This window comes from Lipotes vexillifer, unplaced genomic scaffold (assembly GCF_000442215.2).
Source record: "Lipotes vexillifer unplaced genomic scaffold, Lipotes_vexillifer_v1.1 scaffold278, whole genome shotgun sequence".
NCBI lineage: Eukaryota > Metazoa > Chordata > Mammalia > Artiodactyla > Lipotidae > Lipotes > Lipotes vexillifer.
Window position 1 is genome coordinate 2688789 of NW_006769677.1, and position 13300 is coordinate 2702088.

A 13300-nucleotide genomic window follows, 5' to 3' on the forward strand; every position below is an offset into this window, starting at 1 on the left:
CCTTTTATGGGGCCTCTGTAATAGAGGTGATTTGGGGTTGGTGTTTGACTAGATGTCTTTTTAGTGTCCTAAAATGAGAAGAAGATATGCTCCCTTGAGGATGTGCAAAATATTAGGACCCTCTCAACAGAGCAGATGATCTTGGCATTCCAGAAGAAATCAGCAAGCCAGGGCTGGTATAGGAGGACCAACTACCAGGTACTAGAGAAAATGTCAGGGTCCCAGCCCCTCTCTTGATGCTGGAGATCAGGTTTTCTAGCCTGAGGTTCTCTGTGAATGACTGAATCACAATTCCTCTCCTCTACCCAACACTGACACTGGCTTTTCAGTCTGACAGCGGCCTCTGCTCATTTTAGGGACATCCCTTTTACATAGGGAACATTTCTAAATGCATATGCCTGGGTTCAGCCCTCGGATTCTGATTCCACATCAGAGATTTGGTGAATCAGCACATGACTCACTGAGAAATATTTTATTCATTTAATAAAAGCAGGTGCTGTGCATCTTCCATATAGCAGGCTCTGCTCTAGGGACTGGGTGAACAAAAGAGAGAGAAATCCCTACTCTTACAGAGTTGACATCTGTTAGACAGAGAAATAGAGAAACAGAGAGAGAGAGAGAGAGAGAGAGAGAGAGAGAGAGAGAGAGAGACAATAAGCAGAACCATTAAATAAATTATATAGTGTATAAAAAGTAATAAGTTCTAAGACTCACAGGCATAGAGAACAGACTTGTGGTTGCCAAGGGGGTGGAGGGTGGGAAAGGGATGGAGTGGAAGCTTGGGGCTAGTAGACGCAAACTATTACGTATAGAATGCATAAACAACAAGGTCCTACCATATAGCACAGGAAACTATATTCAATATCCGGGGGTAAACCATAATGGAAAAGAATATAAAAAAGAGTGCATATCTGTGTATAACTGAGTCACTTCGCTGTACAGCAGAAATTAACACAACATTGTAAATCAACTAGACTTCAATAAAAAAATAAGTTCTGTATCGAAAAACAAAGTACAGAAAAAGGGTCTCATGACTTTTCAATAACACCTTCATTATCCTAAATCCTAAATCCATCTTTCTATTTTTGGCCACGTTGCCTGTCGCCCCAGTTGCTACCTTTGATGAATGAGGTGGGTGTTTTCTGAGATGGGACAGGGTCCTGACTCCAGTCTTGTAAGCTTAGGCAAGAGGGCTTGAGCCCCTTACGTGATGTCTCATGGCTTGTCTCCTAGAGGACCTGTCCTCATTTATCAGGCAGCAAAGAAGAAACTCTCTTTGGAAAGCAAAGAAAAAGTAATAGCAGAGAGTCGTTGTGGAAACTGAACGAGCTCCTTTCTGAAGTGTGGTCACGGCCTGATGGCCTGAGATTGGGGGCCAGAACAGTAATTGGCACCCTCAGTGGATGATCAGATAAGAAAAGTCATCCTCTGGCATCATCTCTTTGTCTAGAAGCATTTGGAAGTGCTTGCATCCATAGTGGATAAGAATTTATGGTTGCTTTACTGTTGCCTTAGAAACAGATTCATTGCTTAGCTTTGAGGCTTTCAGTCAGCAAGAATCACATAGAAGGGGATTCCAGGTCCTGATGGAGAGTCAGGGAGTTCGTTGGAATAACCCCAGCTGCCAGTCAGCAGAATGAGATTAGGCTGCCCCAAGCATAGGACTGGTGAGACTGCCAGAGATATTCCTTCTGTCTGAGTCAGTTCTCCTTGTAGTCAAAACCGCCACAGTTCCTCACTGCTGTGCTGCCTAATTACTCGTTGGACCTCCACTGTGGCAGTTTTGATAAAGATCTGTCTTGCAAGTACATACATCCATTTTTGTGACCTCTCCCTTCAACATAGGTGGCTGGGCTCACTCAGTTTGATACCTGTTCACCGTCCTTTGTCAGTTCCATTCAGGTCTGCCATCTCTAGGTTCTGGGGCTGTTTGGTTTGTTTTAAAATAAATAGTGAGGGCTTCCCTGGTGGTGCAGTGGTTAAGAATCCGCCTGCCAATGCAGTGTATATGGGTTTGATCCCTGGCCTGGGAAGATCCCACATGCTGCGGAGCACCTAAGCCCGTGTGCCACAACTACTGAGCCTGCGCTCTAGAGCCCGCGCTCTGCAACAAGAGAAGCCACGACAATGAGAAGCCCACGCACCGCAACGGAGAGTAGCCCCCGCTCACTACGGGTAGAGAAAGCCCGTGCACAGCAATGAAGACCCAATACAGCCAAAAATAAAAACAAATAAATAAATAAATTTACAAATAAATAAATAGTGAGCAGAAGATAATGTGAGTATTCTTGCTACTGTGCTGAAGCCTCATTTGGATGATGTAATGGATATTCCTAAGTAAGAACTAGCTGTGGATGTTAAGAGTTGATCTGAAACCACCATGAAGATCAGCCTACCCCGTGTTACAGAGTTCAGAAGATCAGGGCAGAAGTAGGCCAGGCAGCAGACCAACATATCAGTGGCCTCTACTTCCTGCTTAATTTTCATGAAAATATATATTTGAGGAGACAGTGGGGAGAGTCAGGTAGAGATCTCTTTGAATCTGATGACAGAGGCAAGACCCTAAAAGAATGGAGACAAAAAATGAAGAAAGAACTCTCATTTAGATGACACCTACCCCATATCCTCACAAGCATTTAGATTTGGTGTTAATTTAATAAAGAAAGAGACTGAAGTCCAGAGAGTTCTTTCCAGTTGCTTCATGGCTAATAAGTTATAGCAGTGTTTTTTGTCCACTGACTTCACAAATTAGACCACTGCCACCTTTTGAATATAATTATGACATTTTTGAATTAACCTCAGAAGCCCCCTTCCTTTTCCTCTGATAGTGATGATGGATTTTTACTGCTCAATCCACCCTTAGACATTGGTACCCTTTTGGTTGAGAACATATTGGAAGATGTGGGTGGGGCAGACCTAAGAGATTGCCCTGAGAGTACTTGCAGGAGAGGTTGCCAGGTAATTGCTAAAAGGTGGGAAAGGCGGGGTCAGCTGTCCCTAGGAACATCCCAGCCCACAGGTTACCTCAGAGCTATGGATGTTTGTCTAAACCTCTAATCCATAACATAAAACCAGGCTTGTTGTAATCCTTCCATGGGACTTTTGCTACCTAGGTCCTCCTCTTGGGAGCCAGGAGGTTTTCCAATGGGCTAGTCCAAGCCCAAATCCAATCATTCTCAAAGATTATTTTACATACTCTCAGGGATGGTAGAATGGAGCAGTGAATTATATCATCTCAGAGACAGACCAGGCTTTGAATCTTAGTTACTATCTGTCTGACTTTCAGCAAGAACTTAACCTGTCTGAGCCTCAGTCTTCCCACCTACAAAATGGGCTTATAATATCTATCATATAGGGCTATTGTTAGGGCACTATGCACTGCACAAGTCCAGGGGTGCTATTCACACAGACTCTAGTGGAAATGGCAACATTAGGAGTTGTGTAACAGGGCAGTGCTGGTTCTTAGAAGTATTAGATATAATGACCCCTGTAAAGAATTTAGCATGGCGTCTGGGACAGTGTTTAAGAATGGAGCCTGGTATTTCGGTCTCAGGCAATCAACTCTGATTTGCTGTTGTGCCATTTTGAAACTTCCTTCTAAGAAGGAAAATAGTTCAGGGTACAGAGAACACAACGTGCAAAGACCTGGAGGTAAGAAAGTGTTGTCATGTTCCGGGAGTGGAGAGAATTCCCATATTCTGGAGCTCAGAGGCCAGATCCTAAAAGGTATAAACACCCTATTGAGGATTTGGGTTTGTCTTCAGGGCAATAGGCAGCCCATGAAGAGTTTTAAGGGGAGTGAGAGAGTCTGATCTGCACTTTAGGAAGTTTGTTTTGGCTGAAACGTGAGGAATGGAATGATGAGACTTGGCAGTGATTTGAAGGGACTGGTTAATTCTATCAGTTCTGGAGACAGGCGCAGCTTCGAGTCTCTGTCCAGTGTTGGCTCTCTGTGTTCTGTCCCACTCCCTCTCAGCAAATATTTAACCTTTCTGATCCTGACAGGTTACCAAGTGACCCTGTCCAAAAGGGTCACTGCAAATGTTTCTTTCTCCTTTTTAAACTTTAGATCTTTACCGTATCGTTTTATATACCTAGCAGGCATTGGGGCTCATTTATAAATCAGATTTTTTTTTTTATAATAGGCAAATACTGGCTTCCTTGTTTCTACTCTTACCCCTGTAGTCTATTCTTCACTGAACGAGCAGAGAGATCACTTTTAAAGGAAAATCAGCTCACATCACACTTGTGATTGGAACCTCCCTATGATTCCCATCTCCCTCACAGTCAAAGCCAGCATCTTATAATGTCCTCAGTGCCCCTCGTAATCCATCCCCACTGTGTTCCCAGCTCTTGAGCTCTGCTCCCTTCACTCACTGCCCTCTCAGCACGTTGGTTTCTTCGTGGTTCCCAGACTGTGCAAAGCACAATTCTCATCTGGGTCTTTGCACTTATCTTGGAATTCTCTTCCTGCAACTATCCACAAAGCTTGGCCCCTTTTCTTCCTTCAGGACTTTGCTCAAATGTCACCTTATCAGAGAGGCCTTCTTTAAACCATCCATTATAAAATCATGCATGCCATGTGTGTGCACACACTGACACACACACTGACACACACACTGACACTCATAGACTTCCTTCCCTGCTGAAATTGCTCCCTCCCCCCCACCACTATAGCACTTTTTACCATCTGACATTTACATTTATTTGTTTGTTTCCTCCCCATTAGAATATAAGGTCCACAAAGATGGAGACTTTAAAAAAAAATTCATTGATGAATTCTCAGGACCTAGAAGAGAGCCTGGCATACCCTTCTAAAATTTGTCTGGGTGGCTCTCATAAATATGGGGAATAAATTGCGGCATAAGGGAGTTAGAACTGGGTCTGCCACTGCTCTTACAGGATGGTTCAATGTTACCTTGTTTTAAGGAGAAATCCTGTAACCTACCCAAGCCCAGTAATGACTGAACAAGTAGACACACTGACCATGAACTTTTGCGTATTTTGAAAATACGCTTCTAGTTTTCGACCTTTTACTTAGAATGGAATTCCACCACCACAGCCCTCCGCTGTCTTCTTTAGCATGGGAAAAAGGTCAAAGCTTATCTCCCAACCCTGATGAGCTAAAAACAAGGACTTTAGGTGATGGTAGGCTTGCGGAGGGTGTGCCAGAATGGGCTGGGCCAGGGTGGAGGTTCTCCTGGGCCCAGGTGCCGTTTTCAGTATAAGCCATCAGCCTCAAACATAGGCCAGAGAGTCTAGGTGAATGTGGGCGTGACTCTCAGACAGCCTGAGGCTATGAGCGGGTCTAATTCAGCTCCACTTTTAACTTTGTGTCAGGCCACAGGGCTAAGCTCTGACTCAGGACCCTTCTTATCCCCGTGTTATCCGATGTCATAACCATAACTGGCTTTCTAGAACAGACCTAACTTGACTTGGAGCAGCCCCTTCTTAGCTTCAGCGCCTTCCCCTACCACCTTCACCAGAGCCCTGGAATCAGAGGTGATACAAGGTCACTGAGAGGCACACAGCTTGATAAGCAAGGCAGAGTGGTGGATGGAGCCACCATGCACCTGAATTCCCCCGCCAGTGATGCTGTTGCCATATCCCTAATTGCCTACTGCTCTTCATCACATGTATACATTGTGGTCACTGTCATTTTGTCACATGAGCTAATTTAGATGGGATTATTGCCCTTGCATTTTTGGGTCACTTGAATCCTCTATAGAACTAATATGTATTTTAGAATGACCATGGCAAGTCTGACATCGACACAGAGAAGGAACATTTTATGGCTGGTAACGCTGATTTCACAGCCTGCCAAGCAAGAGTCTTACTTACACACTCCTAGACCTGGACCTGCTTATCTCCCTTTCCTGTTGTGGGCAGCCTGCAGATTCTAGAGCGAGATCTGTACCTAGATATGAAGAGCAGTGCTTGAAGAACCAGATGCCCGGCTGCTAATGCAACAGGAGACCTGGGCTTGCTGAAAATTAGGAGGAAATGTGCTCTCGTCAAAACATGCTTTTAAAAACTGTACTTAATGTGTGGAAATATTGCCTTATAGCAGATTTTTTTTCCCCTCAAGTACAAATACCATTGAGCTTTGATTGCAAGCAAGCTTGAAGATTTCTCTGTGCAGCCAAGAGCCATAGGACATGATTTCATGAAATGCAGTGAAAAGTTGTGCTCTAGAATTTAAGATCATCACCAAGCCTTGCGTTGGTAGGATGTTTAGAGTCTAAATTTCATAGCATCACTCTTAACGAGGTGATTTTGGTGATGAAACAGTTTCTGGAAGGTGATTGTACTAACCACAGTTTAAAAGGAAATCTGCCTTAGCAACAAGGAGAAAATTATTCAATGTGTCAAAATTTTTTGTTTTTTCTCATTGGCTGTTAGCATGCATGCATGTGTATTCAACAAGGCAAGGATATAATTGAACATTTCATTCCAGTAAGTCAGCTGTGTACATTGCTCAGTGAATGGGGACTACACGTAGAAAATCCTCAAGTGGAGAGATTGGGCTGTAAACGTTACCAAGGATTGCTTAATCACAGATGGGTTCTTAGAATCATGATTCTCCATAGATGTTGTGATAGTCAAATATAAACAAATCATTAGTAAAAGTAATAAAAATAAGTAATTAGTCATGCTTTGGATCTGGATCTAATGATGTGATTTTTTTCCCTATCTTATTTTTCCCAGTAGGTTGGGACAGTTGGAACTCTGCCATTGTCCAACATGCTGCGATTCAGTCTCTCACCCACCTTTTCGATGGGATTTCATGGGTTAGTCATGGTGGCTCTCTTGTTTTCCCACGTGGATCATATAAGCGCTGAGACAGAAATGGAAGGAGAAGGCAATGAAACCAGCGAGTGTACTGGCTCCTATTACTGTAAGAAAGGGGTGATTTTACCCATTTGGGAGCCCCAAGACCCTTCCTTTGGGGACAAAATTGCTAGGGCGACTGTGTATTTTGTGGCCATGGTCTACATGTTTCTTGGAGTCTCTATCATTGCCGACCGATTCATGTCCTCTATAGAAGTCATCACGTCTCAAGAAAAAGAAATCACCATAAAGAAACCCAACGGAGAGACCACCAAGACAACTGTGAGGATCTGGAATGAGACGGTGTCCAACCTGACCTTGATGGCCCTGGGATCTTCAGCTCCAGAGATTCTCCTTTCAGTAATTGAGGTGTGTGGCCATAACTTCACTGCAGGAGACCTCGGTCCTAGCACCATTGTGGGGAGTGCCGCATTCAATATGTTCATCATTATTGCACTTTGTGTTTACGTCGTCCCAGATGGGGAGACGAGGAAGATTAAGCATTTGCGTGTGTTCTTTGTGACAGCAGCCTGGAGCATCTTTGCCTATACCTGGCTTTACATCATTTTGTCTGTCATCTCTCCTGGGGTCGTGGAGGTCTGGGAAGGTTTGCTTACTTTCTTCTTCTTTCCCATCTGTGTTGTGTTCGCTTGGGTGGCAGATAGGAGGCTTCTGTTTTACAAGTATGTCTACAAGAGGTACCGGGCTGGCAAGCAGAGGGGAATGATTATTGAACATGAAGGAGACAGGCCATCTTCCAAGACAGAAATTGAGATGGATGGGAAAGTGGTCAATTCCCACGTTGACAGTTTCTTAGATGGTGCTCTAGTTCTGGAAGTTGATGAGAGGGACCAAGATGATGAAGAAGCCAGGCGAGAAATGGCTAGGATTCTGAAGGAACTCAAGCAGAAGCATCCGGAAAAGGAAATAGAGCAATTGATAGAATTAGCCAACTACCAAGTCTTAAGTCAGCAGCAAAAAAGTCGAGCATTTTACCGAATTCAGGCTACCCGTCTGATGACCGGAGCGGGCAACATTTTAAAGAGGCATGCAGCTGACCAAGCCAGGAAGGCCGTCAGCATGCACGAGGTCAACACGGAAGTGGCTGAAAATGACCCTGTCAGTAAGATCTTCTTTGAACAAGGAACATATCAGTGTCTGGAGAACTGCGGTACGGTAGCCCTGACCATTATCCGCAGAGGTGGTGATTTGACCAACACTGTGTTTGTTGACTTCAGAACGGAGGATGGCACAGCCAATGCCGGGTCTGATTACGAATTTACCGAAGGAACTGTGGTCTTTAAGCCTGGTGAGACCCAGAAGGAAATCAGAGTTGGCATCATCGATGATGACATCTTTGAGGAAGATGAGAATTTCCTTGTGCATCTCAGCAACGTCAAAGTATCTTCTGAAGCCTCGGAAGATGGCATCCTGGAAGCCAATCATGTCTCTACACTCGCTTGCCTGGGATCTCCCTCCACTGCCACCGTGACTATTTTTGATGATGACCACGCAGGCATCTTTACTTTTGAGGAACCTGTGACTCACGTGAGTGAGAGCATTGGCATCATGGAGGTGAAAGTGTTGAGAACATCTGGAGCACGCGGAAATGTTATCGTTCCCTATAAAACCATTGAAGGGACCGCCAGAGGCGGAGGTGAGGACTTTGAGGACACGTGTGGAGAGCTCGAGTTCCAGAACGATGAAATTGTGTAAGTTCTTTTTTTATACCTATGTGTGTGGTTGAGTTGCGTTTGTGGATGTGCGAATGTGTGCGCGTTTTTTTAAAACTAAATGGCGAAGGAAGAGTGGAATAGTTACTGTGCAAGACGACTTTCAAAATATGGAAATATCCTAGCTTCTAGCTCCTATACCACTGATCAATATACTGTATACCCAGAGATCCTAATTTTATTTTATTTTTACTTTTGTACTTTTACAGTTTTTAAGTACATTTATAGTTTTTAAGTAGATTTATAGAATGAGTCTTCTGACAGAATTTATCTGAGCCCTTATGATGGGTTGAAAAATTTGTATTCTATCTTGATCACGTAATATACACACAGAAAGGGAACATTGAAAACATCACATTATGTCCTAACCTCATTACTGAGTACAAATTGGGAAAGCCCAAAAAAGAAACATCCCTGAAAAGAATTGCCTGGCTACCAGGGCTGGCTGAAATGATTTCTGCTGCTTTTATCTGACACTGTTTTTGTGATTATATAATGTTTCTGCTTAACTGCTAATGCTTAATTATGACTTAATGGCCAATCCTGCCTTTTCAGTTTTATGCCAATGGGGAAAGTCATTTAGCTCTTATTTAGTTCCAGTCTGATTTTACTTTACATGATTAAACAAACCTTTTTACCCTACTGGTACAGGGATGGGGAGAGAAGTAGGATTCTGTCCAAGCATCCGAGTTGACAGGGAGCATGTCAGAGAAAAAAAGTGGGGAACAATTTACTTTTCCTACTGGCACTTTACAGTGACATTTGCCAACACTGTAACACAGAATGGCAGGTTGTGCGATAATTATTCCAAAGACAGCTGCTGTTTAGAGAGCTTTTCCTCCTTCCTTGCCGAGGGCCAGGGGCATTGCACTCACCAAAAGCAAACCAGAAAATGTGACTCGATGAGCAGTATCCAGACTGGAAGGACGAAAGGAAACTATTTATAATATCTGCAGTGCAAAAAATGGACATTCCAATGAATAATTATGTTGGTGGAATCTTTGGCAACTTAGGACTTTCAGGAGAAACAATATAAAATACAGTTTGTTCTCAAAATAGTTAACTCTTGTGTAAATGGCATGTGATATATCAAATGGGGTGCATTCTCTCCAAGATGAAATTTCTTCTACAATAAGTGAACAGAAAACAAAAACAAAGGGAGCGGATGTTTCTGAAAGAGGCTTCCAATATCTATCACCTCTTTGACGTTGTTGTATAGAGATGGACAGTTAGTGTGATATCACAGTGACATCAAGCAAAGAGAGATAATAGCCATCTTTGGATGTGTTTGTGGGGAGAACTTTTGTTGAATATCTATTTTACATTGGTTCTTTTGTTGTTAATGATCCACTTAGTGAGATGTGTTTTGTTGGGACAAATATTTTACTGAAAGATAGTAATATAATAGCAAATGAATATACTGCACACCCAAGGAAGGATTTTCCCAAAGGCCCGTGTTGAATGTGATCCTGCCCACATTAGCACATAAACTTTATTTCTTTGCTAGGAATTCTTGCTCATTCCATTTCATAATCATTTCAATTATTGAACTCTCTTGTATTTGATATACTTTTACATGGATTACAAGTGATATTGAATGTTGTTAAAGGAATATTGCATGTTGTTAAATGAACTCACAAGGGTAGCTCTTAAATATGACCAAATTAGTGCTTTGTTTTATTTACTCATTTTACTTAGGGTGTTTTCTCAAGAAAATGTGATCTTGCTTTCTCCTGAGAATACTGGCTCTCCACTTGTTCGAGAGGCAGACTTTCCCATTCAGGACTTCTACCAAAGCATAAATAAATAACTTTCTTTTGGGCACAGTGTAGTGCCCAAAAGAAGGAAAAAAAGAGACAGTGATTTGATGGTATAATTTATTCTGTCAATCTCCATTTCAAACATTCAGCCTGTGCCATTAAATTGATTTCATTCTTGCTAAGGAAGGAATATTGCCAAATTTCAGCTTTAGAATTTTAGATACCTTGTGAAAGCTGGTAAGAATTGGTGGAATTATCAGCATCTCTGTATATGTGTTCTTAGGCATGTTCTGGATCAACGGCCAGTTCCTAGTTTTATAAAATTCTTCCTATATTTTATTTGCTAAGTTGAAATATGAAATTTTAGCAATGGCAAAACATTTTATTTATAAGTGAAATGAAATTACAGCCCTACATTTTTCTCTTCTTTCTAGAATTTTAATTTTAAGGCGTTTTAATCTTAATGTTTTAGAGTTTTACTACTGACGAGGTTTGTAGATGGTTAATCAGTCTATTGCTTGAATAAATTTATTGCAGTGCCTGGGACTTAGCCTTAGGCTAGGTACCAAGAATTCAGACAGAATGCTTTTAGAAAAACATGATATTATCAAGATCCCTTACTCTTTCTTGTTATGGATCATTTTTCCTCTGGTAGTTTACAATGCCAGGTCCACACAGTCAGATCCAAGTGAAAGAGAGTTTGTCATCATGCAGTCTAGTTGAACTATGTAGACACAACTCAATTTATCTTTAAAAATGAATTTATATTTCATCCAATTAGTTACTCTTGAGAGATGACTTTCTCAACGACCTAAAATACATAGATGGGACTATTGACGCCACTGAGCTTTATTAGATACTTAAAAAATTTTTTTTTGTTTCTTTAATGATGTGCATGAGCCCAGAATTTATGATTCTTTCCAGAGCATCATAAAGAGATTCCTGGAAAAGCCTGGATTTAAAGTATATCTAATTTTAAGAAGCCATTAACCAAGGTAGAAATAGGGTCCAGTCTGATCAGGGATGGAGATCAAGAGGCAGTCAGGTTTACTGATTCATAGGTTTTAAGAACAAGACAGATTCCTAATCTTTGACCTCATATTTAGTGTAGAAGTCTGTACCTATTCATTCATATTTTTATGTAAATGAGTTGAATTATTTCAACATGACCTCTTTTAAGATCAAAATCCATATTTGAGAAAAATACCTGTAAGTGGTAAGTGGTGTTTGTAGTCTCTAATAAAATGTATTCTCGGCAAAACATTTGAAAATTACAGTGCAAAAACTCATTACATAGATATAATTAACAGTTAGCACATGCTTTTGTATAAACTCAATCAGTGACAAATACTAAACCCATGCCAGCTGATCTTGACTTTCAACAGGGAATTCTGTCTAATGTTAACAGCTAATAAAAAATAAATGAAGAATATGTTAATTTGATTTGTGGTTTGGTAGGTGACATCCACAGATTTGAAGTGCTACTAATGTTTGTTCTTTAATGATGCTAGTTTAGTGGTAATAATTATTACAAAATGTTGTTTGGTTTTTCAAGGTATAACGTGTTAGCTTGACTGTTCTGAAAAATGTTAAGGTTAATTAACTAGAGTAGATACAAGTCAAATTTAATTACTTAGTTATAGCCCAGCAATAATGTCATTTTGGGAAGATTACTCAAAAGACCTTGAGCATTTACTGTTATACATTTAAAATTCAAAGTTGGAAAACAAAGAATGTAGGTTGGAAAATTTACATAACATCTTGCTTAGCAAATCATTTTACTGGGAGTTTCTAGCCATAATTTGTTAAGCAATGGATCTGTCCAGAATTAATTTAGCTTTAAAGACTATTACATTTTCAAGTTTGATTGTAACTTCATTAACTCTAGCACATACGATATGCAAGACAGCTCAACAAATATAGCTTTTGGATGCAAAATATTTACATCACTTTTTTGGGAAAAATACGTAGAAAATAAATTTTTAGTATTATATAGGTTTTATGGAATCATTATTATTATTATTATTACTAATATTATAAAATAATATTTTATTATTATTATAATCATTATAATCATTATTATTATAATGATCCATGGAAAATAGGTACTTTGTTTTTGCTATTTATATTACTGGTATTCTTTTCTTGCTCTATAGAATCCCAAGGAGTAAAGACCTAGCCATATGAGATAGCAATTCAATTCTGAGAGGAGAACAAATATGTAATACGAGAAGGCAATCAGCTATAAAAAAAAATGAAAAAAATATTACGAAAATTTGAAATGATCAGAACAAGAATAATAATGTGTGTTTGGGGGAATCCGAAATGATGAGAAAAACTAGAGAATGTAGTGTTAGACAAGAAAGACTGTTAGCACATATTACCTAGAATCCAACATATTCACGATTTACTTTGTGGCAGAAGAATTTTATCTGCAACGTTTAGCCTATTAAAATGACGGAAGCATGATATTTTACATTGACATAAAGTTTTCGTGTGTAATGTAAGAAATTTAGATGGAATAATTTTAGGGTTTTAATGGACTTCTGCTTTGGTGGATTATCTTTTCAGTCTGGAATATTTCTCTCTTCTTAGAAGCAAACCACATGTAGTATCATCTGAAAATCTAAACTATAACTACAAGAAATGTTTTTATAAATGTATATGTTTTCATGAATGCATAACTATTATAAAAAATAAGATAGGGTAAGAGCCAAAAAAAACCTACAAGTTCTAATTCACTGCTGGCGGGAGCCTAAATTGATTATGTGCAGAAGGGTTGTTTACCATGTCAATCAGATTGCTATGTTTGCTGTTGTAATCTCATTTTCCCACTGCTGATTAGAGTTTGGGGTTATGATATAGTTACGTAAAGAAGTTTTATCTTAGCAAATGAGGAGATGTCATAGTTTAGGCACACTGAAGTGTTTGAAGTATGGATTCTTTTTTTTTTTTTTTTTTTTTTTTTTTTTTTTG

At 40.2% G+C, this 13300-nt stretch overlaps 1 protein-coding gene across 14 annotated transcripts in view; it reads left to right on the top strand.

Moving 5' to 3' along the window:
* SLC8A1 (solute carrier family 8 member A1) overlaps positions 1-13300 on the top strand; it is a 426549-nt gene that overhangs the window by 80952 nt on the left and 332297 nt on the right. For 12 of the 14 annotated variants that reach the window (XM_007445749.1, XM_007445758.1, XM_007445754.1 and 9 more), the window contains exon 1: positions 6745-8543. In XM_007445749.1, coding sequence (XP_007445811.1) covers positions 6745-8543 — 1799 coding nt within the window. Of the gene's footprint in view, positions 1-6708; positions 8544-13300 lie in introns of those variants that run through there. The other 2 variants (XM_007445748.1, XM_007445756.1) reach the window with 2 other exon arrangements.